A 27,771-nucleotide genomic window follows, 5' to 3' on the forward strand; every position below is an offset into this window, starting at 1 on the left:
TTGAAAAAGATTTTTCAAAAACTTTATATAAATTGAGTCTCTTTATCCAATATAATATTCTTAAATAATCTATAATAGCAATAGATGTTTTCAAAAAAAAACCTTAGTTATTTCTTTACTAATGATAGATTTTGTATATGATACAAAATGTGCTATTTTCACAAAATGATCTATTATTACAAATATAAAATCACAAAAATATGAGACTAAAAGATATATGATAAAATCCATAGAAATAAAAGACCATGGTTCTTCAAAAATGTGTAATAGCTAAAAATATCCATAAGATTGATGATGAGGAGTTTTTGATCTTAAACAACTGTTACATGATCATACAAAGTCTTTAACTACCTACGATATTTGAAGCTACTAAAAATATCTTAATATTAGCTTCAAAGTCTTGTTATATTTAAAATATCTAATTATTAAAAATTTATGATGACCTTAAAAAATACATAATCATGCTTTGTTTTCCAAAATATATAATCATTTCTCAAAATAAAATAGATTATTCTTGAATTTGAACCTAAAAATTTCATGAGACTTAAAAGAATTATTTTTAATATCATGAACAAGAAGATCACATGACATATTAGATTGACCTAGCTTGAGAAAGGTTGAATCAAAAATTAATGTTGATTTTATTGCTCAAAGATAAAAATGTTGTGGTTTTAAGAGAATTGTTCTTTATTGATAAAAAATTTCATCTCCTTTCTTTGGATATAAGATAAAAACATCTAGAAATGATGTCTAACAAACCTTGTTATTTTTTGGATCAATAAGTCATCTAAAAATCAAATCTTGATAAAGACATGTTCTAATAGACTTGGCAATGATTCAAAACATATATTGATATAAAATACTTAAGGTTCTTCTGATCGATAAAATAGGGTTTGGATTAGAAGCATCTTTTAAATAATGATACTATTCTTGAAATGAATCTACAATTATAAAAAGCTCTTTGTTTTGAATCTTGTAGTTAATCCTAGGTATTAAAATTTTTTAGAATAGAAAGCTATTGGATGGAGCTTATTATCTACTTCCATTTGTGATAATATCACACCTATAACAAAGTCTGATATATCTATTTCTATAAAGAATACCTTAAAAAAGTCAATATGATACAAGATTGGTATAAAAATAAATAATATCTTTAAGGCTTTAAAAGATGGTTTAGCTTCTTTTTTCTATTCAAATTTTTCTTTATATATCAAATGTATAAGAAGAGCCATAACTTAACAAAAGTTCTTAATGAAAATCTAGTAGTATTTATAAATCAAAATATATATATATATATATATATATATATATATTATACATTTTTAATTATTTTAAAATCTTCTAATCTATGATAGTTTAGACCTTCTTAAGATCTATTATAAGGCCATCTTATAAAATGATGTATTCTAAAAAGTCAACTTGAATTATGTCAAATATAAACTTTTTTATCTTAGCATATAATCCTACATCTCTAAGTTTTTATAACATACAATGAACATAAAGTTCATATTTATCTATATTCATAGAATAGATTAAAATATTATTTAGATAATAGATAATAAAATCAATAAGAAACTCATGAAAGAAATCATTCATTAGATGTTGAAATATAATTAGTGCATTTATGAATCCAAAAGGCATTACATTACATTTGAAATGCCTATATCTAATTCAAAGACAATCTTTCATTTATTTTTTAAATACATATTGGATTGTATGTTCCTTGTAGATATATTTTTATATAAATTTTTATTTGATTTAATAGATAAAAAAATCTTAAAATCAAAGATAAAAGATACTTATTCTTAATAGTCATCTTATTGAGTCCTCAAATGTCTATATATATTCACAAAGATTTATTTTTTTTCTTCATAAATAAGATAGGAGCTCATATTAGAGATTTAAAATAGTATATGAAGTTTTTAGCCAAATTTTCATCAATATATTTCTTGAGTGCAACTATTTCATTTTGTAACAAATTATAACATTGTTTGAACTTTATCTTAAAGATTTATGGAACATTTATAGAAATAATACTCTAGAAAAATATCTACATATTTTTTTTCTTTCAAAAATATATTGTTAATACTAGTATTGGCATAGAATGCTACTTGAAGTCTTTTTTCTACCAAAAATAAGTACAGCATATACTACAAAAATTTATCCTTCTTTGGCTACATGCATGAAAGTTCTTAAATTTACCAACAAGGATTTTATTATATTAGACTTATGGATTTCTACTCAACTAGTAGGATCCTAGACTAAAATATGGAAAAAACAAGGTTACAAGAAGTACAATTTATTTAAAAGTTATACATCTCTGGCCATATTTATCCTAAAATTGTATCAATCTATATAAGTTTTGATCTTGATAAATAAGCTTTTATAAACTTAGAGGCTATTGCCATGGCTTGATTTGTACCTCTTCTACCAAATCTTTGTTTTTGGCACCTTTCAAAGATTTGATTGTCATATACAATGGCTTGAACAACAAATTGATTTAATAAGCTTACTTTTGGCATTGTCAATAATAAATCTTTGATGTTATCTTTTAATCCATATCAAAATTGATTAATAAAGACTTTGTCATTTCAATCTACATTTTAAGTGAGATTTTAGAATTCTATAGTATATATGATAGCTGAATATGATCTTTATTGTAAAAACACAAGTTTGGTCTCTTCTATCTTTTTTTAATCACTTTCTCTAAAAGTAGCAATAAATACTTCTAAGAATAAATTTAGATCATAGAGAAGATATCAATATTTTTTCATCAAAAGTACAAACCAAGAAAGAAAATTCTCTCAAAGAAGTGTATCTATAAATCCAACTTGAGTAAATCTATCAAAATATTGAGAAAGATGCAATTTTAGATAAAGCTTGATTCATTGTAGAAATCCTTGAAATTTTGATCTTATTCCATTGAGCTTCTCAAGCATATTTATCCTTGCCTCTCTCATACTTGGAATAATAAGACTTTTTGGATTTAGTTGTGAGCTTGATTTACTTATTTTTCTCAATTGCACAACTTTTTGGCATAGACTTTAAACTTTATTATTAATTTCTTCTATAAGCATAAAAATACTACCTTCATGGTTGATGTTAGAAATTCATGAGATTTTTATTCTAAGAATGTTGACAAACTTGTAAAGATCTTCAATAGTTACAAATCTATTGTTTTTTCTCCCAAGAATAGCATCTATAATTTTTTCGTTCATAGAAAATTCAAAAAAATCTAAAAGTCCAATTAAAAGAGGGTAATCTGCAACCTCTAATATCAAATGAAAGTTTTCACTAAGAAAAATAGTCTACTCTTTTTTTAAAAAAACAATGAATGTTTAAAATTTTTAAGTGAAATTAAAGGTAGGTATTCCACAACCTTCAAAATACAACAATAGGAGTGGCATAATCCACTTACTTCTAATACAAAACAAGGACAATAAGTTACCATTCTTGTCAAATTATTAAGAACATAAATTTCAAAAATTTAAAATTTCAATATATTCTTATATCACTCAAAAAGATTAAAAAATCACTTAAAGATGGTAATATATATTGAACTAGAATGGCTTTTGCCAAAGACAAGAAGACTACAAAGTCTTGAAACAAAACTAAGGACTAAAAATGCATTGACAAGAGTGAAAAAAGCTTCATTCTTACATCCATATATACTATCCAATTAGGAGCAACGTGGTAATATTCTATAGGACCTCTAACAAATGTCCAATTTGCAAGACATATATCTTAACTTACAAGACAAGTTTCTTATATATGTACATTATTGTTAACTTATACTACAAATCATCCACACATGCTGCACATGGCTAATTTGTTGGCAAAGTTTTTAACCTATCAATCAACTATAAACATGCATATAAAGTCAAATATATGTCTATAGAACTTTTAAGAAGCTTTGCTACAAGATAATATCAAATCTACCTATATTTACCTTCTATCTAACACTTCTTATTTAGATAAATATATATGTCCATTATACATATTATGTTAATTTTCTATAGAAGAAATTATAAATACTATTAACTCATTAAAGATTATTTGAACAAACACATCAATATGATAATTAAGTAAATTTTTATTAATATAAAATTTGGATGTATGTATATAAATTTAAAAAATTATACAAATAATTGGTATATTTTAATAATAGCTAATATTTATGTTAATTAAATATATTTAATGTAATATAAAATTCCATTTAATGTAAGATTCTTTTTAACATATATGAAAATTTTATTAAATATAAAAATATTCTAAAAATAAGTATCCATATTCAAACAATGCATGAATTTACATAATGTCAAAGAATTTGTGTTGTGGTAGTTGTCTCTTTTATAATGCAAATTAAATATTTCTGGTTGTTTTTTTAATTATTAATAAATACTCGATTTTATATCAATAAACAAACTTTCAAAACAAATTGTAGGGATAAATCTTATTAATATATTTTGACAACTTTAAAAAATCATAGAACTTTCTATTGTTAGTCATTCCAGCAGTCAAAATAGTAAATTTACATAACCTAAAATAAAAAATTCATTTATTGATTTTTATCTAAACTCCTATGATTCAAAGTTTAAAAAACCACGTGACAATCAAACTACTGTGAAATTTCCATGTTCCCATGCACCCTGAGAATTTCATCACCCGTCAAATTTCATTCATAACCCTCAAAGTCATCCTGATAACGAATGAAAACCGTTTACAGCGGCGGGTTCGAGAAAACTGCAATGGCAATTGCGAAGGGAAAAGGAAAAACCGCGCGGCGACGGCGACATCGTTTTGGGTTTGCTTTGCTCGTGTCGCTGCGAGCTGCTAATCTGCAGCCAGTTTCGCATGGTCGTGTCGTCGCTGCGTTTCTGAGATTGTAATGACTAGCGTTCACCTCGCAAGTAGCCTAGTCGCCGGGAAGGTGTCGAGAATTGGGAGCCATGGCGTGGAGGAGGGTCGGAATGTGTCGCACGAAGGGCCGCGGTGCGCGTCGATTGCACCTACAGGCATTGCAAGAGCTCCTGATTTATCTTCTTTTCGAGGGCTGGGGTTGCGTCAATGTGGGTTAATGACGAGGAGGAGTCACGGGCAGTTTGCATTGCGCGTTCAGGCGGCGGTTGGTGTGAAAGAGCGGGTATTGGAAAGGAATGATAAGGAGAAGGGGAGCGTTGTTGTGATTGATAACTATGATAGCTTTACGTACAATCTGTGTCAGTACTTGGGAGACTTGGGATGCAAAATCGAGGTTTACAGGAATGACGAAATTACTGTCGAGGAGATAAGAAAGAAGAAGCCGCGTGGGATTCTGATTTCCCCGGGGCCTGGGACGCCGCAGGACTCAGGAATTTCTCTGGAGATAGTTCGGAAGCTGGGTCCTACTATTCCTTTGTTTGGTGTTTGTATGGGACTTCAATGTATGGGGGAGGCGTTTGGGGGGAAGATCGTTCGTGCACCAAATGGAGTGATGCATGGCAAAACGTCCCCTGTTTTCTATGACGAGGGAGGCGAGCCTGGTGTGCTCGATGGTCTTCCCAGGTGCCTCCTCTTACTCTGCGTGTTGTTTTATGCTTCACTGTCTTTAAAAGGATTCACGTTCTGCGAGAGAATCAGAGATCATGCACCTCCCTTTTACCTTCGAGGTTCGGTTTAATTATCACTGGTTTTTATGTTTCATTTGAGTCAAAGCTATGCTCCTGCTCATATATCCTCGAATCATGTCAAATATTAATGTATTCTCTGTTTCTTCCTTGCTTTCCCTCTTATTCAACAAGAACAATGACACCCACAACTTGCACACACTAAAGACATAAATTTGTAGGGTTTAGACACGGTTCGTATTTTAATTATCTGTTATCGAAACATGCTATAGAATGAGCTATCTTCTGATCTTTACTTAGATGGATGGATGGATTGATGGACAATGTTTAGTGACTATTTCTCATTGGTCGTGCGTTTTTACGGCGTGGCTGTGCTCGGAATTTGAACGTCTTCATAGATTTTCGCATATTATTCCGACACATGTCTCGTGGTTCTGACGGGGACTCTTCTTTCACCTGTCAGTCTAGTAACTATGTTTCTAGTAAGCAACGTAGGCCCTTGCCTCTTGCCCTACGTATGCCGTGTACTTCTTCTAAGAGTTGCCGATTTGGGTGTGTTTATTCAAATAGCCTGTTCATTGTCATTTTCTCGTTTCTCGCAGTCCTTTCACTGCGTGCCGCTATCACAGCCTAGTCATAGAGGAAGCGACGTTTCCAGCAGACCAACTTCAGGCTACAGCATGGACTGAGGACGGGCTTGTGATGGCTGTCCGTCACCGTGTATACAAGCACATTCAAGGAGTACAATTTCATCCTGAGAGCATCCGTACGCAAAATGGAATGCAGATTGTGAGCAATTTTCTGAAGATTCTGGATTGGAAAGAAGCACTAGAGGCAGAAGCAAAAGTTTTGGAGACTGATTGAGTAGGGAGCATCACTGTAATTGTTTTTGTAATGGAAGATTGCCAGGGACAGTAAGGTTTCCTTCTTTAGATTCTTCGGTGTACAATGTATTTCTTTCTGAGTATACACTCAGCCAGGCCTAGAGGTAGCGGCCATGTACTTCTTGGAAAGGCAATGTAGGTGATGAAGGGAATGTGCTTCCAGATGGACCTGCCACTGCAAATGGCTGTTCCAAACTTATCTTAGATGCTGGTGGGTTCAGGTAATCGCCTCAAAAGTATATAGAAGAGTAGGAGGACACTCAGTGATTTTGTTCAAAGTGATCAACCCAAGTGCTACCCAAAGGGTGCAACGCAAAGGTTGTTGTATTGTGTAATTGGTCTTTATTAGAGGAGTTCCAAAAACAATGGCTACGTATTACGGGTAATTTGGCAGAGAAACTTCTTAGGAAAGGTGTACCATTACATTATTGTAGTAGCTAATGATGACAATATTCTTTTCTATTTCTTCCTTCAAACTAAGAATCTGTTGTTCTCCTCTCTGTATACTTCTACCGACAGAGATGTCGTCGTCCTTTTCTGTATATTGTACCTGGTGTAAGACATTTGAAATACTCCCTGTACAATTAAGACGTTTCAAGTTCCTTACGTGTATGGTCAATTGTGAATTTAACACTGTCCTGCTAATCTGACAACCCGTTTAGGTCTTTTAGTCTTCATTTTCCATTTTTTGAAATCAGCATAGGAAATTTTCTGCTCTTTTCTCATAGGTGCTTCTAAAAAGGATACCTTCTCTACTTCGTAGGCAGAAATGTCGGGTCCTACATTCTTGTGAACCACATGCGTGACTTGGTGGAGCTGCGAGGAGCCTTCTGAGCTAAGACCTCTAAAATCGGGCCTATTTGTTACTCTTGGGTTCAACGCAACGCAAAATGAGAGAACTAACGCTGTGCAGGACCAAACGCTAATCACGGTGGGTTTCAAGACTTCGATACCCACGAGACGTCACGCCTCTGTCAGGTCCTCGTTATTTTTAAGCATGTGCACGCATGTGGGGTGTAATGACATTGTATTTCTATTTTGTTTCAAGCTCGTCATAGCTCTTATCACGTTCTTCACTTCCACGCTCACGGAAACTCCACGCCAGCTAATCCCCCGAAAGTCTATCCCAACGCGGAGGAGGAAACCGATGTAAGTAATACTCACTCAATTGCTGATTCAATCTCTGCATTTGTGTGAATTGATTTGAAGAGAATATGGAAACGAACATTTTATTTACGCACCCAAGTAACCAGCCGAGAAAAAGGTGCGAATTGAGAAAAGCCCTGTTTTACTCCTAACATTGCCAGGAATACTTTAAAAACGAATATCGAATGTCCAGCCGATCAGCAACGCCGCACCGTTCGTGATAGTGAGAGAAGAAGTTCAAAATTTCCGGAGAGTAAAAAGGAAATGCCGCTCGGGACGAGAAGTTAACGGGACTCGGAGGAGAGATGGAACACACAAGGGTAAATATTAGGAGGGTTTCCCAAGGATCTACAGAGTAACATGCAAAGGGAGCCACTGGTACAAGTGCCAGCTCGCAACGCAGAGCCAGCGCGAGAGACCAAACAAATCCAGGCCTCACACCCCCTTTTCTATCTCTCAACCAAACTCTGCAGCGCATTTCCCACTTCTCTCCTCTTCGCCGTCTCTCCTGCTTGTCAACAGCGGATTCCCAGCTCGCTGTAGCTCCAACACCGCGGTCGCGGAGCCCACTTCTTTGCTGCTTATCTCAAGGTTAGATCCCTCCCCACATTTGCTTGCTTTTTGTTGTTTTTATCATTTGAAATGCGCGTGTCTTGGTGACTTGGTCGGGATGAAGTTGGCGGACCATCTGAGCTTAGGTTTGGCGGTTATCCTGTGATTACAGTAGAGCTTGCAACCGACTGTGGTTAAATGTGAGGGTTTCAGGTTTCGCGGTCTCATGCGGAGGTAGATCTCCTCCATGTGACACTGAAATCTACTTGGAATGTAGAGTTGTAGCTTTTCTGATTGAAATCGTGATTTTGGCGTTCATTTGGGGTGTAAAGGTTTAAGGCAATGAGATCTGTTGTGAGATAGTTGTTCCTTTACAATGGTCTGCATTCGCCTTGGTTCTTGCCTTTGCGCGGCAATCATCATCATGGGATCGGAACATTGAGATAGGAGTAGGATGCAATTGCATAACACCTATGTAGCTGGGTAGGTTATCTGATTAAACAGGAAAGCCGCTTTCAATAGGGCTGTCTTGCAATGTACTGTGTTGTAAACCGTATACGATAAATCTACATCAGTGATCACACACCTTTACTCGATCTGCCCCTCCATACGCCCACGGGTCAAGAAGAGTGGTCTTTCATGGTTCGCCTCCTCCACTGTATGCTTGAAATACTTACGAAGGGTTGTACTAACATGTTCTTGTTTGAGCAGGGTAATTTTGCAATATGGCCGGAGAGGGTGAGGATGTGCAGCCTTTGGTGTGCGACAATGGATCCGGAATGGTCAAGGTCAGTATTTAAGCGTACATTTGAAATTTCAGGTTTAGTGTTCGGTTTTCCTCACATTGTGATTTATTGACAATGGTATTTAACATGCACAAGTCACTGAAGCGAATCTACACTGCATTCTTAGATTTGTAGTTTGCTACCTTAATGCAGTCCTTCGCGTTAGGCGTCAGTTGTTGTGGAAGATTGATCCAAAAATGGTGCATGTAATGCAGGCCGGTTTCGCGGGAGACGATGCTCCCCGCGCTGTGTTTCCCAGCATCGTCGGACGGCCAAGGCACACTGGTGTGATGGTGGGCATGGGACAGAAGGACGCGTATGTGGGCGACGAGGCCCAGTCGAAGCGGGGCATCCTGACCCTGAAGTACCCCATCGAGCACGGGGTGGTGACGAACTGGGACGACATGGAGAAGATCTGGCACCACACGTTCTACAACGAGCTGCGCGTGGCGCCGGAGGAGCACCCGGTGCTGCTGACGGAGGCGCCGCTGAACCCGAAGGCGAACAGGGAGAAGATGACCCAGATCATGTTCGAGACGTTCAACGTGCCGGCGATGTATGTGGCGATCCAGGCAGTGCTGTCGCTGTACGCGAGTGGGCGAACGACGGGTATCGTGCTGGACAGCGGAGACGGCGTGACGCACACAGTGCCGATCTACGAGGGGTACGCGCTGCCGCATGCGATCCTGCGGTTGGACTTGGCGGGGCGGGACTTGACGGACGCACTGATGAAGATACTGACGGAGCGCGGGTACTCGTTCACGACGACGGCGGAGAGGGAGATCGTTCGGGACATGAAGGAGAAGCTGGCGTACGTGGCGATCGACTTCGAGCAGGAGCTGGACACGGCTCGGAGCAGCTCGTCGCTGGAGAAGAGCTACGAGCTGCCGGATGGGCAGGTGATAACGATCGGGGCGGAGCGATTCAGGTGCGCGGAGGTGCTGTTCAACCCGTCGCTGATCGGGATGGAAGCGGCAGGGATCCACGAGACGACGTACAACTCGATCATGAAGTGCGACGTGGATATCAGGAAGGATCTGTATGGGAACATAGTGCTGTCGGGAGGGTCGACGATGTTCCCGGGCATCGCGGATCGGATGAGCAAGGAGATCACGGCACTGGCACCGTCGAGCATGAAGATCAAAGTGGTGGCACCCCCGGAGAGGAAGTACAGTGTGTGGATCGGAGGGTCCATTCTCGCATCCCTCAGCACGTTCCAACAGATGTGGATTGCGAAAAGCGAGTACGATGAATCTGGTCCATCAATCGTTCACAGGAAGTGTTTCTAGATTGTCCATGTGCACAGTCTACCTTCTTCAGCATACAATTATACCTCTCGCAGTCTGCTACTCTCAGACTGGTTACTTTAAAAAAAAAAATCTTTTTATCGTAGCTAATTAGTTGGAAGAGACTGATGGTATGTTAACTGCAGCATTTTTCTAGAGATTGCTGGACTGGATGATACTACTGTAGGCATTTCCTTGAAGTTGATCCCGCCTTCTCAAAGTTCGCAGCAGCAGTGAGATTCATGCTCTGTAGCTTGTCCACATTAGATTCTCGCACAGCCAATGTTTTTGTGGATGTAGCATCCGCCATGGCGCAAGTATGGCGTTAATATTCATCTGTGAAGGGCCGGGTAGAATGTTGGACTCGGTTATGCTTGTAGACCATATTGCACTGCTGGTTGTGTCCCAACACTTCAGCCTGACCTGTAATATTTGTATATTTGTGACAAGAAAAGGCAATCACATTTTCTTTTAGTGGTTTTGTTGCATTGGCTAGTAGTTATCCTCGGATGCATTCTGTCTTCTTCACCATGTAGTTATCGTAGAAAAACTGTGTCTTTTGTTCGTCATGTGTCGCTTGAAACCAATTTTTTTTCAATCTGCTGGTTGGTGGATGGTGAGTGTTAGTTGATGTTCAAATTACACTATCAACCCATCTTCCTACCTGGTCTTACAATCATTGAATCATGTCAGATGGTTGTTTCTGTTGACTCTGCCCATGACAACGACAGAGATGATCTATGCCGTTGTAGTCGTGAACATTGCTCCAAGCTTTGTCAGCTTAGTTCATCACCAAACGCCTGATAATGAATTCCCATACCAACGAAGTGTTGAATAGACGAATTTAAGAATGATTCTGAGACTAGCTTCTCTACAACTTCAGCCTCCAGTTTGGGAACCATGGAATACAAGTAAACAGCCTTGATATCCTCGCTAGTGAGCAAAGCTTCATCAGAGGAACCGAAATCAACCCCAACTTCTTTGGACCAACTACTTCCACGCTTCCGTTCTCTCAAGCAGAACGAAATCAAACTACTACTTAGCTGAGCACGGAGACATGGTGTTTGTTTTGGTCCATGGCCTCTTCATGGCCAAACAATCTAAGGATAGCCTGTTAAAACATTTGGCTCTCACCAAGTCTGTGTTTAATGGATTGATCATGTTGATGAAGGAATTAAATGATGGGGAACTTCAGGTGGCCACAAACTTACTACACTTGTAAATACCATACAAAATTTCTTTCGGATTTTTTCGGAATTAGACTCCAAACAAACATTCATAAAATAATCAGTTCAAACAGAATCACCTATTTATCCCTTTTTCCAAATTCTTGTAAGGTATAATTTGCACAAAAAATGTAAATATAAATATAACTCTTTAAAGTGTAATGAATAAAATAAAGTCTAATATTCTAAAAACAAACTTTGTCCAAGTTTTTGATGTACTCTAATGGTGTTTCTTTTCAACACCATCTTAGGCATAGGCAATTGATATAACAAAAGTTTTAAAGAAAAACATTATTTACATATATAGAATCTTGTTAGTATTACTATAATTTTTGTTACTACCAACACAAGCTACTCTAAATTGCATACAACAATGTATTGTATGGAACATTGCTAATGCACACGACAATAGATAAAGTATACATTCTTCATGGATGCATATTTAAGTGTTCTATAAAGTGCATTATGGTGTGCAACCTAAGTATAGAGCAGCTTGTGGTGGCATTAATAAAAATATATTGGTATGCCATGGATGGCAAGTTGTGGCGGTAGTAATAAAAACTATAGTAGTATTATCTGCACCATATATATATATATATATATATAGATAGATAGATAGATATAGTGTATAGATTATTGAATAATTTTTTTATTATTACTATTACATCTTATTTTAATACCTTTAAAAGTATGCATTAGAAGCTTAAAATATTATTTTAAGTCATAAAATTATATGATAATAATACTAACATCTTCTTTAATAGAAATAAGAAACTTCATATCTAACATTATAAGCATTCTAAATAAACTTTAAATCACATTTTTAGGTGCAAGGCCACCACAATTAATCTAAATTTATTAATCTATAAGAAACTAGATGAAATATAAATATCTAACAAATAAGTTACAAGATCATTCATATTTTAGATAAAAGAACACAATTAAAAATAAATAAAAATAAATGTGATTCTTTATATATGAAAGAAATTGCTAACAAACTATAAATTTATAATATTCTATTTTACTTTCTTTTACTATATTTTCAATTATAGATTTCAAATCTAATAAAATATCATAATATTATAAAACAATTCTTTGTCATTGTTCAATGCTTTCCATTTATCTTAGTTATAATTTTTATTACTTAAATCTTGTTCAATGGAAAATTATATAAAATAATTTTGTAAAAGGAGTTTCTATAGCTACATGGCACCTCCAAGACCACCTCTTAATTTAATAAAAAATCTCCCTCTCTCTCTCTCTCTCTCTCTCTCTCTCTCTCTGTCTATATATATATATATATATATATATATATATAATTTTAATTTTTTAAATCTATCCAACTTATTTCTATATATTTTTACTTATTTATTTTTAATTTTATTTACTTAAATAAATTTATTATCTATAGTACAATTTTCTGATAGAGAATTATTATATTTATATATTTAATGTAAAGTTATATCTTTGCATTGTAATCAAATGTCATGGAAAATAAAATTCTTCTTTTATACATTGAAATTGAATTATTTTTTCTGAACTTATATTTTTATAAAATCAGTTGTATATTCTAAAAATTAAATTCATAAATTCTTATATTTAAAAAAATAATAATAAATGTATACACATATTTTACATGCATATACATTTCTAATTTGGATGTCAGTAAAAAATACACTTTATTACTTCAATAAATATTATCATAGCCATAGAATCTTATTATTATTATTATTATTATTTGTTTCACATCATCTATAAGTAATGTAATCTCATTAACAAAAATCGTAATTCTTACTTAGTTTTGTATCAAAAATATCAATTACATCAGATTTTAATATAAATTTTTAACACAATTATTTTAGGTCTTTAATAATATTAATATTACAATATAAAATTGCATTATAATATTAAAATTAGATGAAACAAATTCTATTTGTATAAAATTATATACCTTGAACATAATTAATAAGCACATATATTTATTCTCTTAATCACATAAATATATGTAAACAATTAATATAAATTAATTAATCAACTACTATGTACGAAATATTGTTGTTATTTATTAAACAAACATTTATAACTTTCAAAATTAATGCTAAAATGAAATATATATCTATATATATATATATATATATATACATACATACATTTAAACAAAAAAATATATATGTTAGTATTGGTGTTGATAGTTATTTCCAATGAACATAATCTATTTTTTATTAACAAATGAGTTGATGCATGCTGGGGATTTGTAATGAATGTTGTTTTGAAAGACTCTACTAATTGACAAGTATGTGACTACAAAAGGCCACAAGACTCTCTCTGCACTATAACTATAAGGCTCATATTTTTTGTCCATGTAGCTTGTATATATATATATATATATATATATGTATATTTAAATCAAAATATTTTTATTCAAAAACAAAATACAATAAAAAACCAAAAAATATTTTAAAAATAAATAAAAAATTATTAATACTTTTATGAAGCTATTATTCAAATTTATTTTTAATTTCTAATTTAAGATTTATTATTTTTTCTTAAATTTATTAAACTTTGGAATTTATTTTTAAAATAAATAACAATAAAATAATTTATAGTGTTTTTATTGATAAGTAAAATTAAGAGCTAAATTTGGATCATTATTACAAAGTTATAATACTTAAATATTTATTGAGATATATTTAAATTTAATTAATATTTTTTATTAAGTTATATATATATATATATACACATATTATGAAATTATTTAAAAGAAGTTAGTAGACTTTTAAATATTTTTTACCATGTTTTAATTCTAGTACAATGTATTTAAATTATCTTATTAAGTTATGGAAAAGAAGTTAGTAGGTTATTAAATGTTTTGTTAGATTGGTTGTAAAGGTTTTATGATAATCTTGTATGATAAGGTTGTTTAGCATAGTTTATTTTGCTTAATTAAAAAAAATTACATCTTGTTACATTTAAATTTAAAAAATACATACTATACACATATCTGTATTTAGATTGCTTTTACAATTTTTATCTTTTTGTTTTTTGCATATTTCAAAGAAAGCCCAGCATGTGTATAATAATTTGTATAAACCTTAGAAATTAATAATATTTAAGTAAATAATACTTATTTATAAATAAATTACTGTTTGGTTTTTAATACAAGAATTTAAAAGAACCAATTGTTTATTCCAAAGTAATAGTAGCACATTAATAAAAATCCTTCAAAAATGAAACTAAACAAACCAATGCATCTCAAATGAAAAGGAGAAGAATGATCTTACATAGACAACCACAAGGAGGGACATGACAACTTAATTAGACTATGGGTTTAGGAACATCAACCATTCCCTACTACCAAAAAAGCTTACATGATTTTAAATAACACAATATTCCTTGTGACTTTTGTGCATTATTGAGGATATCCATCTATCTAGATTTTGGACAATGTTTTACTGCCCAAATTTCAATAAGAACCATTCACATATTTTGAAACACATTTGATACACTCTACATTCATGTCTAGAGTATAGGGACTTGGGTTTAAGATTAGGGTTTCAGATTAGGGCTTGCAGGGTTACAGTTAAAAGTTAGGATTAAAGATTTAGATGGAGTCTTGGTTCAGAGAGAAAAAAGGATTTGGGGTAAAGTTTTTATGAAAGAGAATCATCGCCCAAACAAGTAGCGGGACTGCTGAATGCCTTTTGCAATGAATGAAAATTTATCAACGTCCGTCAATATGTACAAGACCATCACATAATGGCCCCCCTGACCACAATTTGAAAAACACACACTTCCTGCCTGGAACCAGTAATACAAGTCATTGTAGGGGAGAGAGAGAGAGGGAGAGAGAGCTGTAGCTGCGTATAATAAGGGTCTCGCAGATTCAGTGCTACGTCGTATGGATACACCGTATCACTTCTGGTGTACAGGTTACTAAATACTACTCGACACGGGGCGGGCCGATCTGCGGAACGCGCCGGGGCCATGTCCCAGGGCCCTAGGCCCGCCATATTTCTCTCGTCCACCCGGGCCTACGCAAACTTTCCCTTCTCACTTTCCCAGCTCACGCTCTCTGTTCAACGCACAACAACGCGTAACCGAGACGGGTTCGGAGCACAAAGTCACCCAGCCCGGCCCGACCCGTGCCCGTCTGGCGCCTATCTCTCTCCGCCTCTGGGCCCGTTTCGCTCCTGTCCTTGTGTGCTCTGTCTGGCCCTTCACCGCGCTTCATTGCTTCTTCGACCGAGAGCCTCTTAGCTCCGTCTTGTTCACCACTGCCGCGGCACTCCGACCCCTTGCATACTCTCTTCTGCGGTGCCTGCTTCTCCCCATCTCCTGCATCGGTGCCCTGTTGTGTTTTTTTTTAAAGGTCAGTCCCTCTATCACGTCAGTGTTTCGCATTTCCGTGAAGTGCTCAGGGTTTTTTTTGCTGCGAACTGTCGGTGGAGATGTGCTTTTTGTCGTGTTTGATGTGTGTGCGGTGCAGCGATGGTGGGTTTCTTGGAGGAGGAGGGAGAGTCTTATTTTAGTCTTGTTGCCCGGTGTGCTCGGGGCGCGAATGTGGGTTTATGGTAGCGCACAGGTCTGCGTTTGCGATATGTGTGTAGAACCCTGTGCCGAGCGATCATCATAATAGTAGTTTCTCGTTTCGGAGGGGCTGGGCTTGTCAAGTGGAACGCAGAGTCGTAGTTTTGAGAGTTCCAGACGCGCATCGCGCAGCTGTAGTGAGATGTAGCTTCTCGGTGTGTTTAGTCAAGGTTTCGCTTTTCCGATCTCGGATCATGTTTACGTCCGTCCTTTAAGCTGGATCTCTTGTTCTTTACAGAACTTGTTCATCGCCCTGACTAAGTTGCTCCAGTGTTGGTCTGAAGACGACAAGCCTCTTTCTTTCTTGAATAGTAAGAAGAGGAATTTAATCTGAAGGCTTGTTTTGTACAGTAGTTGGTCGTTTATTCTTTGATGTTTAACTTAGCGTTTCGTTGTACTTCTACTAATGTACTCTTTAGCTTGGTCCGAGGCTATTATTTAATGAGTCATGCCCTGAAGTCGGGAACAGCGGGTTGCACCTACAATCATATGGATATGAGGATTCGGGTCGAGTATTAACTTGTAGTCCTTTGTTCATTGTTTTTGATTGCGGGGTTTAGCTGGTGCAACTGCCTGAATAGCACGCACTGCTTTCCCTGCGTTCGAATCGTCATCAACATTACTATTGTGTAATCCACATGGCTACAGCTGCTGTAAGGTTCTGCGTCAAGGGCGTTCTTCAAGAAATAACCTATGTCTTCCTTGAAATTAAATATTGGTGGTTGTTGTGCAGGTCCGTATTAAATAATGGCAGGAGAAGGTGAGGATGTTCAGCCTTTGGTGTGCGACAATGGATCTGGAATGGTCAAGGTATGCTCTGTCCGACGCATTGTACTCAATCACTCATCCTTCCTGGTCTGTCTTAAGAGAGGCCCTATTTCACTGCTCTTAAATAAGTTGAAGTCGCTATGAAAATTGATGTCTAAGCAGTTTGTCCCTTGAAAGCTACTAATTTTTGTAACGATTCACTCCAATCTCAAAAATCGTAAGACCATAGCAGAGCTGTTGTAGTATCAAATCTCCACAACCGTCTTCTGTGTCTAGGTCATGTTGGACCTGTGTTTAGGCCAATCAACATGTAGGAGTAATATGGTGCATGTAATGCAGGCCGGTTTCGCGGGAGATGATGCTCCCCGCGCTGTGTTTCCCAGCATCGTCGGACGGCCAAGGCACACTGGTGTGATGGTGGGCATGGGACAGAAGGACGCGTATGTGGGCGACGAGGCCCAGTCGAAGCGGGGCATCCTGACCCTGAAGTACCCCATCGAGCACGGGGTGGTGACGAACTGGGACGACATGGAGAAGATCTGGCACCACACGTTCTACAACGAGCTGCGCGTGGCGCCGGAGGAGCACCCGGTGCTGCTGACGGAGGCGCCGCTGAACCCGAAGGCGAACAGGGAGAAGATGACCCAGATCATGTTCGAGACGTTCAACGTGCCGGCGATGTATGTGGCGATCCAGGCAGTGCTGTCGCTGTACGCGAGTGGGCGAACGACGGGTATCGTGCTGGACAGCGGAGACGGCGTGACGCACACAGTGCCGATCTACGAGGGGTACGCGCTGCCGCATGCGATCCTGCGGTTGGACTTGGCGGGGCGGGACTTGACGGACGCACTGATGAAGATACTGACGGAGCGCGGGTACTCGTTCACGACGACGGCGGAGAGGGAGATCGTTCGGGACATGAAGGAGAAGCTGGCGTACGTGGCGATCGACTTCGAGCAGGAGCTGGACACGGCTCGGAGCAGCTCGTCGCTGGAGAAGAGCTACGAGCTGCCGGATGGGCAGGTGATAACGATCGGGGCGGAGCGATTCAGGTGCGCGGAGGTGCTGTTCAACCCGTCGCTGATCGGGATGGAAGCGGCAGGGATCCACGAGACGACGTACAACTCGATCATGAAGTGCGACGTGGATATCAGGAAGGATCTGTATGGGAACATAGTGCTGTCGGGAGGGTCGACGATGTTCCCGGGCATCGCGGATCGGATGAGCAAGGAGATCACGGCACTGGCACCGTCGAGCATGAAGATCAAAGTGGTGGCACCCCCGGAGAGGAAGTACAGTGTGTGGATCGGAGGGTCCATTCTCGCATCCCTCAGCACGTTCCAACAGATGTGGATTGCGAAAAGCGAGTACGATGAATCTGGTCCATCAATCGTTCACAGGAAGTGTTTCTAGATTGTCCATGTGCACTACTAAACATTTTTCAGCACACTCCCTTCCCCGGGATTGAGCTCTTGCTGTGTAGAACTCTCGTTGCAAGTATCAGTGATTGCAGACTTTGACTGGTGAGCACAGATTCAACAGAGGTTTATTTCGCAGATGACTATGGTTTGTAAAAATAGCAGATATCTGGGCTCAATTCTAACGGCTGGTATATGTCAGTACCTATAAACTTAACTGTTTGTAGCTCTAGATCGGTGTGGTAAAGTCCGGTACCAATTCTTGTCCCTTTTCGTATTAAATAAAGGGTATTTTATTTCATATATCGTCTTTTCCTTTTGTCATCACATCTCTATCCTGTGCATATCATGGTTGTATTCTCAGTCGTAATGGTCTTTCAAGTGGAATGATGGCTTTGATGATGTGCACCTGGTTGTGTCTCTGGGCGTCATGGGCTTCACATGAGCTGCGGTTACAGATCACGTCCAGCCTCACACAATTAACTAGGCATGCTTTCCATTTCCTTCTGACGTAAATGACAGGCTCTGACAACAATGCCTGGCACTTCCTGACGTGGGACCCGTCGATTGGTGCCGAAGTCGAGCAAAATTCTAACCTCCACAACTGGTATCGTGAATATTCTAGCCTCTTCCTGAGAACAGTGCCGGTCGATCTCGAATTACCTCGTAATAGTCGTCAGGCATGTATGTATGTTTAAAAATACTCCATGCGGCTAAATTATTTTTTAAAATTTATCTTTGGATTTGAAATGAATTTCTACCTTTTTTTACTTTAAGTTACGAGCTGCGATTCCAACTAATGAAGTTTTACATACTAATCAGAAGAATGTCGTTTTTTGAAATTAACAGGTTAAGTGTTTTGAAGAATTAAAGTATGATGATTCGTCTTTTTTATATCAAATGAGTTTTGAATGATTCGTCGTTGCATTTTTTAAATCTTGGAATGAATTGCGTGTATGTGACGTGTATGGAAAGATACAAATCTCATGTAGTCGAGTACAAGACAATTACACCTCTTATGTTTATGGTTCATTTGTACATAGTCTACGTTAGCTTAAGGTCATCGTGTGTGAGTATAGTATATCTCATTACCTAATTTGAAGTCCAGTAAATGTTAGTTATGTTACCATCGACCAGTTATCACCGATGTTGCTGAGAAGCAATGTGAATCTTAGGAAACGAGTGATATTTGAACTGGATATTAATTCATTCGTAATCTATAAACAGACATGCTCTACTAGCGTTAAAACATAAGCTACAGCACAAAATGATCTAAAAAAATGTCATCAATCATAAGCTGTGTATAATACATCCCATGAATATCAACAGTATGAGTTTGGGTGTTTGTGCACACGTAAAAACGAACCCTCGAATCGAAATGTGTATTACTGAATTCACATGCAAATGAATTGTTTGGATCATTTACTGATTAGGTCTGTACTCTATTAATGAAACATATAATAGATTTAAGACTGTCCAGTCAGTTTTGAATTAAGCCTTGGGATTTGTGGTCTCTTCCTCTTCGGCCACTAAAAGTTTAATTCACATTGATGTGAAAGAAAAAGTCACAACTCAGCCTTCGCTGTGTTAGAAAAGCTGCACGTGTGAGGACTTCTCAGGCAGCCTTTCCTTTTTCAGTTGAGTGTCGAAGTAGGAGCACACGTCGTCGGTAACCGGCTACAGGAGGTGTACACTGTCCCTTTACCGGATGTGGGAAGTCACCCTATCCTGAGTATGGCTCACACCCAACGTTGCTACTCCATCGCACAGACAGTTCCACATGATAGACTGCTCCGCGAGAAGCGTCACTCTCGTGCGGTCTCACGGCTTCTGTTGCGGCCGATTCAGTGCAGGGAGTCGTTTTCGAGCTTGCGAAGTGGCTCTCTTGTCATTCCCCTGCTTCTTCCGGCGGCCATTTTGATGCAGAATTGCGAATTCTGCAGAATATGTTGAGAACTCGTCTTGGGGGTTTTCGGATGAGGAGCTAAAACCCTAGAGGGACGGACAATTCTGTGGAGCTTGCTTGTAATCCTGCAGTACAATAGAATAATAGAGCGACATGTCGACGCTTTCGACTCATGCTCGCGTGTCGTCACTGTCGTCAGTGTCGACAGCGTCGAATGTGGTGGCAAATGTGGCTGTGAGGCCGTGTATGATAGTATCTCTTCTGCCGGTTGCGAGAGGGTTGTGCTCTAGGAAGGGGTTGATGTCGCGTGGACCTCTCCGAAGACATTCTTGTATGAAGAGTGTTTCAGTAATGCCGAGAGCTTCTCTCGGTCAACTGCCTGACCCTGAACAGGTGGACTTGTACATTAATGCGTTGTCCCAGACGCCGGACGCCCTGCAGGGATTGCTTTCGCGGACCGAGGGGCTCTTTTTCACATTGGCGGATGTTGCTGTGGCGACTGATCCCAGCCAGGTCACCGACGCTGTAGTGCAGAAGCAGGACGGAGGCTGGCTTGGAGGTGTCTCGAATTCTCTTGAGATAGCTCTTACCGTAAGCTCTTTTTATTTTTATTTTTATATATTTTTGTTTCTTTTTTGAACTGTGAATTGTGTATATTGTTTTCCTCTGAAATTTTCTTTCAGAATCTAGGTGGTAAAACATTCTGATACTTATGCTTATTGCACGGTTTATCTAATTTACTAAGATTTAGTGTGAATGTGATGATATAATTTTACTAAAATTTAAGATTTTTCTAAAATTTAATTGCAGCTAGTGTTATCTTTCGAGTCGATGCTAAAACATTCCTGTTGACACGATGATCATGAAAGTTAGATGTGGCTTAATAACAAATGCAGGAATTAATGAATTTTATTTATTTATTTATTTTTGCAGTTTTTGAAGGATACCATTGCTAAGCTAGGCATACCTTATTCGTATGGTTTCGCAATTATTCTTTTAACTATTTTAGTGAAGGCAGCTACTTATCCTCTTACAAAAAAGCAGGTTTGTTGTTCTACTGATTTTCTTATTTTGTGCTTTCTTTCTTTCACTTTTTGCGTACAAATCATTTTTGTGATATACTAATTTATTGTGTAAAACTAAAAGAATTACTATATTTTTCAGCTAAATATCTGTCGATGTCCTGTATTTACTCATAAGTTTTATGGGTTTAAGATAGTACCCAGACAGGACTGAGTTCCATTGGTAGGTCAGTACTCCTGTTAGATTAGGGAGGCTTCTATTGTTGTATATCTAATTGAAAGTGGTTATGTTTAACAGGTAGAATCAACTTTAGCTATGCAAAACTTACAACCTAAGATAAAAGCTATTCAGACTCGCTATCAGGGGGATCAAGAGCGCATTCAATTAGAGACTGCAAGATTGTATAAGCAGGCTGGAGTCAACCCTCTCGCAGGTGCAATTTTGTCGAAGTCCTCGAAGCATTAATGTTAAGAATGCTTGCAGATCACTTTCCGGTTTTTGACGGACACAAAATACAGTCGAAGGGACTAATACTCAATAACTTGGTTCTGTATGGTAGCTCATAAGGGTTGTGGTTTATGATTTTACAGGGTGTCTGCCTACTCTCGCAACCCTACCAGTATGGATTGGATTGTATCGTGCTCTATCAAATGTTGCTAATGAGGTATTGCATCATGAACTGGAGTGCTTGAAACAGTTGTCCTTGTGCGGCATTTTGTTCCACCTTAGTTTATTGTGAAACATAGGCGTCATTAGACAATCCACATTTAGAGTAATACAGGAAGGTCTTACCATATATTCATTTCAAAGAGGTTCAACAGACATCGTAATGCAAAGTTCTGTACATTTTCTCTTGACTTCAACGGGAGAATATCTATTCTTAAATGAGATATTTTCTGTGGTACTGGTATTCAAGTATGAATGTATGTAACTATGATTTACTTATGCAGTTCTGGCTTTGCAGGGGCTCTTGACTGAGGGGTTCTTCTGGATTCCATCCTTGGCAGGCCCTACAACGATTGCTGCTCGTTCCAGTGGGAGTGGCATTTCGTGGCTATTTCCCTTTGTGGTTAGTTAGTCCCTTCAGATGCTTGTCTTCGTTATTTTTTTTCCATATCAAATGTAATGATGCTGGTCATACAGTAACATATAGTGAATTTGTTGATCAAAATGGTTGTCCATGGAAGCTTAAGGCCTCTTACTTTTAAATCAGTCCTTGCTAAAATCTTCACTCATCCTGGTTCTTGACTTTGATTAGCTGTGAGATACGTCTGTCAGCAGGTATAATTAACTTTGAGGCTTCTCTTTGTATTGATGTGCTTATGTATTGATCTTGATTGGTGGGAAGGACGGTGCTCCTTCTTTGGGGTGGGCCGACACAATCGCTTATTTAGTGCTGCCTGTACTCCTCATCGGGTCGCAATATGTCTCCATGCAGATAATGCAACCACCAACGGTATGCTCGTAAATATCCTCTGACAGTTTACTGAGTATTTGACTATTTCCGCAACATCTTGTATTTTCAGCAAGCGCACCCGATAAAGGAAATTGCTACAATTCTCAAATAGCTATAATATGGAAAGTGTAGCCTGTGCACTTGTTTTGGTGAGATCGTGCTAGTGGAGTAATATCGAATAATTGTCGTTTGGATTGCAGACTAATGATCCAGCTCAAAATCAATCTCAGTTGATTTTAAAGTTTTTACCTCTTATGATTGGTTACTTTTCTTTGTCCGTACCCTCAGGGCTGAGCCTTTACTGGTGAGATTCCTCAAATGATTTTTATTCTCTTTCAATCCTGTTAGTTTCTTTTTGAAGGGTTGAACAAACTAAACTTCTATTCGCAAATGAATGTCGAATTTGTGCTCAGTGTTACAATTAAGAAAAAGTGGTGCCACCATTGCACGGCTTTTTGAGTACATTTTCACTTCATTATTAATGCTTATTTTTGTCTATGACAAGGTTGACCAACAATGTGTTAAGCACGGCTCAACAAGTGTACTTGCGGCAATTGGGTGGTGCTCAACCAATAGTAGACAAGGAAGGTTCAGGTATCATTAGTGCTGGTCAGGCTAAGCGGACCCCCCTTCCACCTTCAGCTTCTACTTCTGCTACTGTCACTGCTGCCCCCACGAGTTCAGCAAAGGACAACCGCGGTTCAAGGTAAATCATACACACTTCTCTCTGTGCCCTCAGCTTTTGGCTTCATATTTGGTGAGTGTACTCATCTTTATGGTTTATCCATTTTACCCCTTTGGTATTAGGTTCAAGCAGTTGAAGGAAGAAGATGCCAAAAAGAAAGGGAGTCGTAGGAAATCAGCTGAGGAAGCATCAAAAGCTGCTGCTGCCAAGGGCGCTGAAGAGCGAGATAACCTGTTGAGGGCACAATTAGCTCAGGACGCGCAGAAGTCAACTGATGCATCCGAGGAAACTAGTGACGAAGAGCAATATCAGAATGAAGAGAAGGAGGACTCTGATACTTCAAAGGTATAGTTGCTAAATCTACGATTTAAATGACGATTCCAACTTGAATCAGTCGAATAGTGGATTTTAGCAACCTGCGAGTAAGATTAATCTTTGCTGGGATGCTTATTCCAATGTGATGCTCATCCATCTTTTGAGATTATTTGTTTACCTCACCTATGAACTCAGTAAGTTCAACTTCGCTCTGGTGATGATACGCGAGGGATGTTCTTCTGCGTGACCTATTCTTTTGACTGCAGTTAGCATGTTGATTGCAGGAAGAAGCTTTAGCTACAAATGGAGCAGTAGGAAATTCATCGGCGAAAATAAAGGGGAGATCGAAAAGAAGACGATCACCTTAAGTGCTCTCTTCATTGATAGTGGAATATTTGATTTTGAAGTTGAGTTTAGTGTGATCCAGCCTTTCTCTTGGGGAACGCAATTGTGTGCCGGTAACTTAAGTAATCGCTTCATTTGCACATCTCTGGTGCAGAATTTTGCAGTTCAACCCGAGTCTCTAGATGAAGTTGGAGTTATTGACGTTATCCAACTTTTCTTTAGAGGGGTTGGATATTGCGGCCAGTCTAGAAGTTGTAGCTCTTCAGCTAGAGATAGAGAGCAACTTCAGCTTTAATATTCTACTTCATGTTGGTAACGGTTCTTGTGTTTCTATAAGTGAATCGATACGCTGAGTCGAATGATAGCTTTTTCTTCCTTGTAGTTATTCACATATTCTTCGAAATTACATTGACCTGCTGAATCTATGCTGATTTGCTGTTGCTTGCAACTTTTTGTGGATCATTACAGAGTTAACATTGTTCATGTCATTCTTTCATGTCATCTGTTGCATGTGATCTCTTCCATGAATATTTCAAGAATGAATATTACAAGAATTGCCAAACGTGAAACTCTCACTTTGAAGATTTTATTTGTTAACTTCGCGTCAAATTTAGATTTTTTAAGATTTGTTTTTATAAAATAATTTAAACAGACAATGCAGGTTAGCCATCTCATTAGCGTGGAATCTGGCTTGGGTACACCACTTTTATCAAAAACACGTAGATATTCATACATGCACATACGTACAAAAAAAAACAAACAGTGATTCACTTGCAAAAAAAATTACTTAGTTCGTTGCAAGTTTTGATGTGATATAAAGAGAACGTGTTTGAAGAGTGGAGCTTTCAAATATGACAATCGCTTCAAAAACTCCGTCACAGGAGAAAACAACCAGACACACACACAAACAAACAAAAGCTTGAGCTCGATGTAGAAGCTCTGCCCCATTCATTCCATCAAAGTGGTGGATAATCATGTGCACGATGCAAAACACTCCACATACACACACTACATAGAGCACACACAAGCCCAAGCAGATTCGAGTCACAATACATCCTGGACCACTAACCATGAAAGATCATCGGAGACGGGGAAAATTTCCATTCACGGGTTGAAACTACGAAGTCAAAAGGCCTTCTTAACACTCCTACGAAGCTAATAAAATTATGTCTAGGCTGCCCCAGTTTTTCACTAGCATGTATATCGAATGTGCGAGTATTGAACGACTTGACGGCGTGACAGTGTCGGTGGCACCATGAGCAATGATGAATTCTCACGACGAGGAATGTGTGGGTGTCATTCAGAGCTCAGAGGTGTGGATTCCTCAGCCGGTGTTGTTGCTGGCGTTGCAGGCGGTGGGAGAGTGTAGATGACGATGTAGGGCAAGAGCACGGATCCTATGTAGAGTTTGCCGTCGTGCTCTTCCACTTCGCTCACCATTTTGACTACCTTGCCCTCTTGGTCCTCGAGAACCTCCTTCACGGCGCCATCAGGGCCGTAGCGTAGAATCATGCCGGATGGTTTCCCGGTCAGCAGCTTGTAGACGTATTGCACGGGGACTGGGAGGCGGATGATCAAGTATCGAATCCAAGGGTGCTTGGTCAGGAACTCCTCCGACCAGCATCGACGCGCATGCAGAGCCACCCAGAAGTCGCCCGCTTCGTTGCAGCGGACGTTGTCCGGCCATCCTGGCAAATCCGCGAAGAGCTCGTGTGTGCCTGCCTTGCTTCCCTTCAACCAGTACCGCCACAGAATTCCCGTCCGGCACTCGGCGACGACCACGAACGTGCCGTCCTTGCTGACAGCCACGCCGTTGGAGAATCGGAGGTGGTCGATGAGGACAGTGGCTTCCTTCGTAGCGAGGTTGTATTTGATAAACCGGGCGGTGTCGTCGGCTTCCATGACTGAGTGAAGGAATTGCCTCCGCTGCCAACGGGTGCTGCTGTCGGTGAAGTATAAGTTGCCTTCGTCATCGAAATCGAGGTCGTTCAAAAATTTCATTGGCACGCCCTCTATCTCGTTCAACACCACCTCGGCATGGCCGCCCTCTGGTCCTACCTTAAGGATGCCCAGGTACGCGTCTGCAATCCAAAGGTCTCCCGTCTCTTTGTGGAACCGCAATCCCAGAGGGCGTCCACACACATGCTCAAAGGCAAAGTTCGGGGCTAATGAGGTCTTGGGCGCGCACACTTCCGACCTGCGAACCCCAGAACTTCTCGTAAAAATCATTCCCGACTTCACAATTCTTGTCCGGTACCAACTTAAGCTTTTCTACGGCACCATCCTAAAGTTTAGAACGCGAGATCCTAGTGAGGAATTTTGAGGCGAACAAGCGCAAACCTGTTTTTTGACGTGTATGCGAAGGTGGTCCACCCTCGCTCCGGACCGTCATATCGCAGAATGCGACCGTCACTGACACCTGTGTAAGGTCCCCGGCCTTGTGCGTCGAACGTCAAGCTCTCTGGCCCCAGAAATTGACCTCGTCCCACGATTTCTCCATTCTGCAACTTGTTCTGATTGTCGCGTGGGAAGTCCTTAAACACATGGGCAGGAGTAGGTTCGACGTACTGCGGATTGAAATGAGAGATGCCTCGCCCCATCGAGAGCTTCATCGGGTCAGCGCTAAGAAACCATGCCACTCCCGTTGCCACAAAAAGACTCACCATCGTAAGAGGCGTCATTTCTGCCGAATCGCGAGACAGGAGCTTCACAGCCAAATGCAAAATTCCACTATTCAGCTTCAAATTCTACACAAAACTCAGCTGATAGAGCTCAGAAACACACCCAACAACGATACACAAAATCGACACCAACCAAACGGAGGTTCGAAATTTCCTATCCCTCATGGAAACACTCGCATCCGATCCGATCCGACCCGACCCGACCCAATACAACTCCACCAGAAACCCGACACAAAACATCTAACATTAAGAGGTTTTAACCTTCGGCAAGCGATGTCGTGAGGCCGACCTCTCCCTCACCCTTCTCAAAAACCAAAATCAGGTCACCACTGGATGCTGAGCAAAAGACGCAGCCATAAAATCCCGAAACGTATAGCACCGCACCAAAATCCTACAGCTCCTGCGCATGGGCCCAATCACCCAGCTGAACAATATCAAGCTCCCCCGACGCTGCATTCTGTTACCAAATGTGCTCGAAATCGATTAACTACAAAGTGGAAGAGAGAGAGCGAGAGCGAGGAATCCATAACGGCGTCACGCCTCTGCGTGGTCTTCGCACAATTGCGACCAAAGTCGCGGTTGGCTGCAGAGTCAAACCTTTTAGTCTTGTCGAGGACGACTCATCCAGCGGCCATGGATGCAAACTGGGTGTCTAGGTGAGGTCATCACAATCAACGCTGTGCAATCACTGAAACAGAACTTCGCTTTCGTCTTTCCTGACAACGAAGCCAATCAATTTCTCATGCAAAGCTCGCCCATCGCGCGTTTGCGTCACGAGGCGAAGCCATTTCCTGCCGAAACTGAAGAATATCGCAGAAACACTGGGATTCCTTTGGATTAGAATTTATATTATAAAGTGAACGTTCGCATCATATAATTTAGGTATATAACTAATGCATCATCTTAGCAATAAAAAGTTTCCAGTGTTGTACTGAACCACGGCATTTGAAAGTAGGTTACTTTTACTTGTTTTGAGAGAAGATGGTTGAAAAATCAATTGGGTACTGAGGAATTTTCTTCAAAAAGCTTTTGTTCTCAGAATCGATATTAATATTCACATGTTAGGGACAATTCTTACCTTCTTATATTGACAAAGGGGAGG

At 39.0% G+C, this 27,771-nt stretch overlaps 5 protein-coding genes across 8 annotated transcripts; 4 read left to right on the top strand and 1 right to left on the bottom strand.

Annotated features, from left to right (window-relative positions):
* Positions 1-4,544: 4,544 nt before the first annotated feature.
* LOC112287654 (anthranilate synthase beta subunit 1, chloroplastic) lies at positions 4,545-6,994 on the top strand. The gene is made up of 2 exons (XM_024530885.3): positions 4,545-5,544; positions 6,209-6,994. The coding sequence occupies exons 1-2, from the start codon at positions 4,889-4,891 to the stop codon at positions 6,468-6,470; spliced, it is 918 nt and encodes a 305-aa protein (XP_024386653.1). The 5' UTR covers positions 4,545-4,888; the 3' UTR covers positions 6,471-6,994.
* Positions 6,995-8,100: 1,106 nt separating this feature from the next.
* LOC112287653 (actin) lies at positions 8,101-10,747 on the top strand. The gene is made up of 3 exons (XM_024530883.3): positions 8,101-8,227; positions 8,900-8,976; positions 9,189-10,747. Exons 2-3 carry the CDS (start codon positions 8,914-8,916, stop codon positions 10,260-10,262), a joined length of 1,137 nt encoding a protein of 378 aa, XP_024386651.1. The 5' UTR covers positions 8,101-8,227; positions 8,900-8,913; the 3' UTR covers positions 10,263-10,747.
* Positions 10,748-15,728: 4,981 nt separating this feature from the next.
* Positions 15,729-18,561, top strand: LOC112287693 (actin). 2 transcript variants are annotated; one of them, XM_024530977.3, is made up of 3 exons: positions 15,729-15,854; positions 16,806-16,882; positions 17,180-18,561. In XM_024530977.3, exons 2-3 carry the CDS (start codon positions 16,820-16,822, stop codon positions 18,251-18,253), a joined length of 1,137 nt encoding a protein of 378 aa, XP_024386745.1. In that variant the 5' UTR covers positions 15,729-15,854; positions 16,806-16,819; the 3' UTR covers positions 18,254-18,561. The 2 variants fall into 2 exon arrangements, with proteins under 2 accessions (XP_024386745.1, XP_090109885.1); XM_090253759.1 differs by having other exon boundaries at positions 15,729-15,799.
* A 1,482-nt stretch (positions 18,562-20,043) lies between these two features.
* LOC112287624 (inner membrane protein PPF-1, chloroplastic) lies at positions 20,044-24,411 on the top strand. Its single transcript, XM_024530806.3, has 10 exons — positions 20,044-20,755; positions 21,098-21,208; positions 21,485-21,620; positions 21,778-21,851; positions 22,152-22,256; positions 22,536-22,643; positions 22,844-22,947; positions 23,149-23,349; positions 23,451-23,673; positions 23,928-24,411. The coding sequence occupies exons 1-10, from the start codon at positions 20,318-20,320 to the stop codon at positions 24,009-24,011; spliced, it is 1,584 nt and encodes a 527-aa protein (XP_024386574.1). The 5' UTR covers positions 20,044-20,317; the 3' UTR covers positions 24,012-24,411.
* Positions 24,412-25,053: 642 nt separating this feature from the next.
* Positions 25,054-27,250, bottom strand: LOC112287625 (protein STRICTOSIDINE SYNTHASE-LIKE 3). 3 transcript variants are annotated; one of them, XM_024530808.3, is made up of 3 exons: positions 27,054-27,250; positions 26,329-26,693; positions 25,054-26,185 (listed from the first exon to the last, which is right to left on the bottom strand). In XM_024530808.3, the coding sequence occupies exons 1-3, from the start codon at positions 27,123-27,125 to the stop codon at positions 25,285-25,287; spliced, it is 1,338 nt and encodes a 445-aa protein (XP_024386576.1). In that variant the 5' UTR covers positions 27,126-27,250; the 3' UTR covers positions 25,054-25,284. The 3 variants fall into 3 exon arrangements, with proteins under 3 accessions (XP_024386576.1, XP_024386577.1, XP_024386578.1); XM_024530809.3 differs by having other exon boundaries at positions 26,931-27,244; XM_024530810.3 differs by having other exon boundaries at positions 26,970-27,232.
* Between the last annotated feature and the right edge of the window lie 521 nt (positions 27,251-27,771).

The sequence above is a fragment of the Physcomitrium patens genome, chromosome 10, assembly GCF_059467195.1.
Source record: "Physcomitrium patens ecotype Gransden chromosome 10, ASM5946719v1, whole genome shotgun sequence".
Lineage (NCBI taxonomy): Eukaryota > Viridiplantae > Streptophyta > Bryopsida > Funariales > Funariaceae > Physcomitrium > Physcomitrium patens.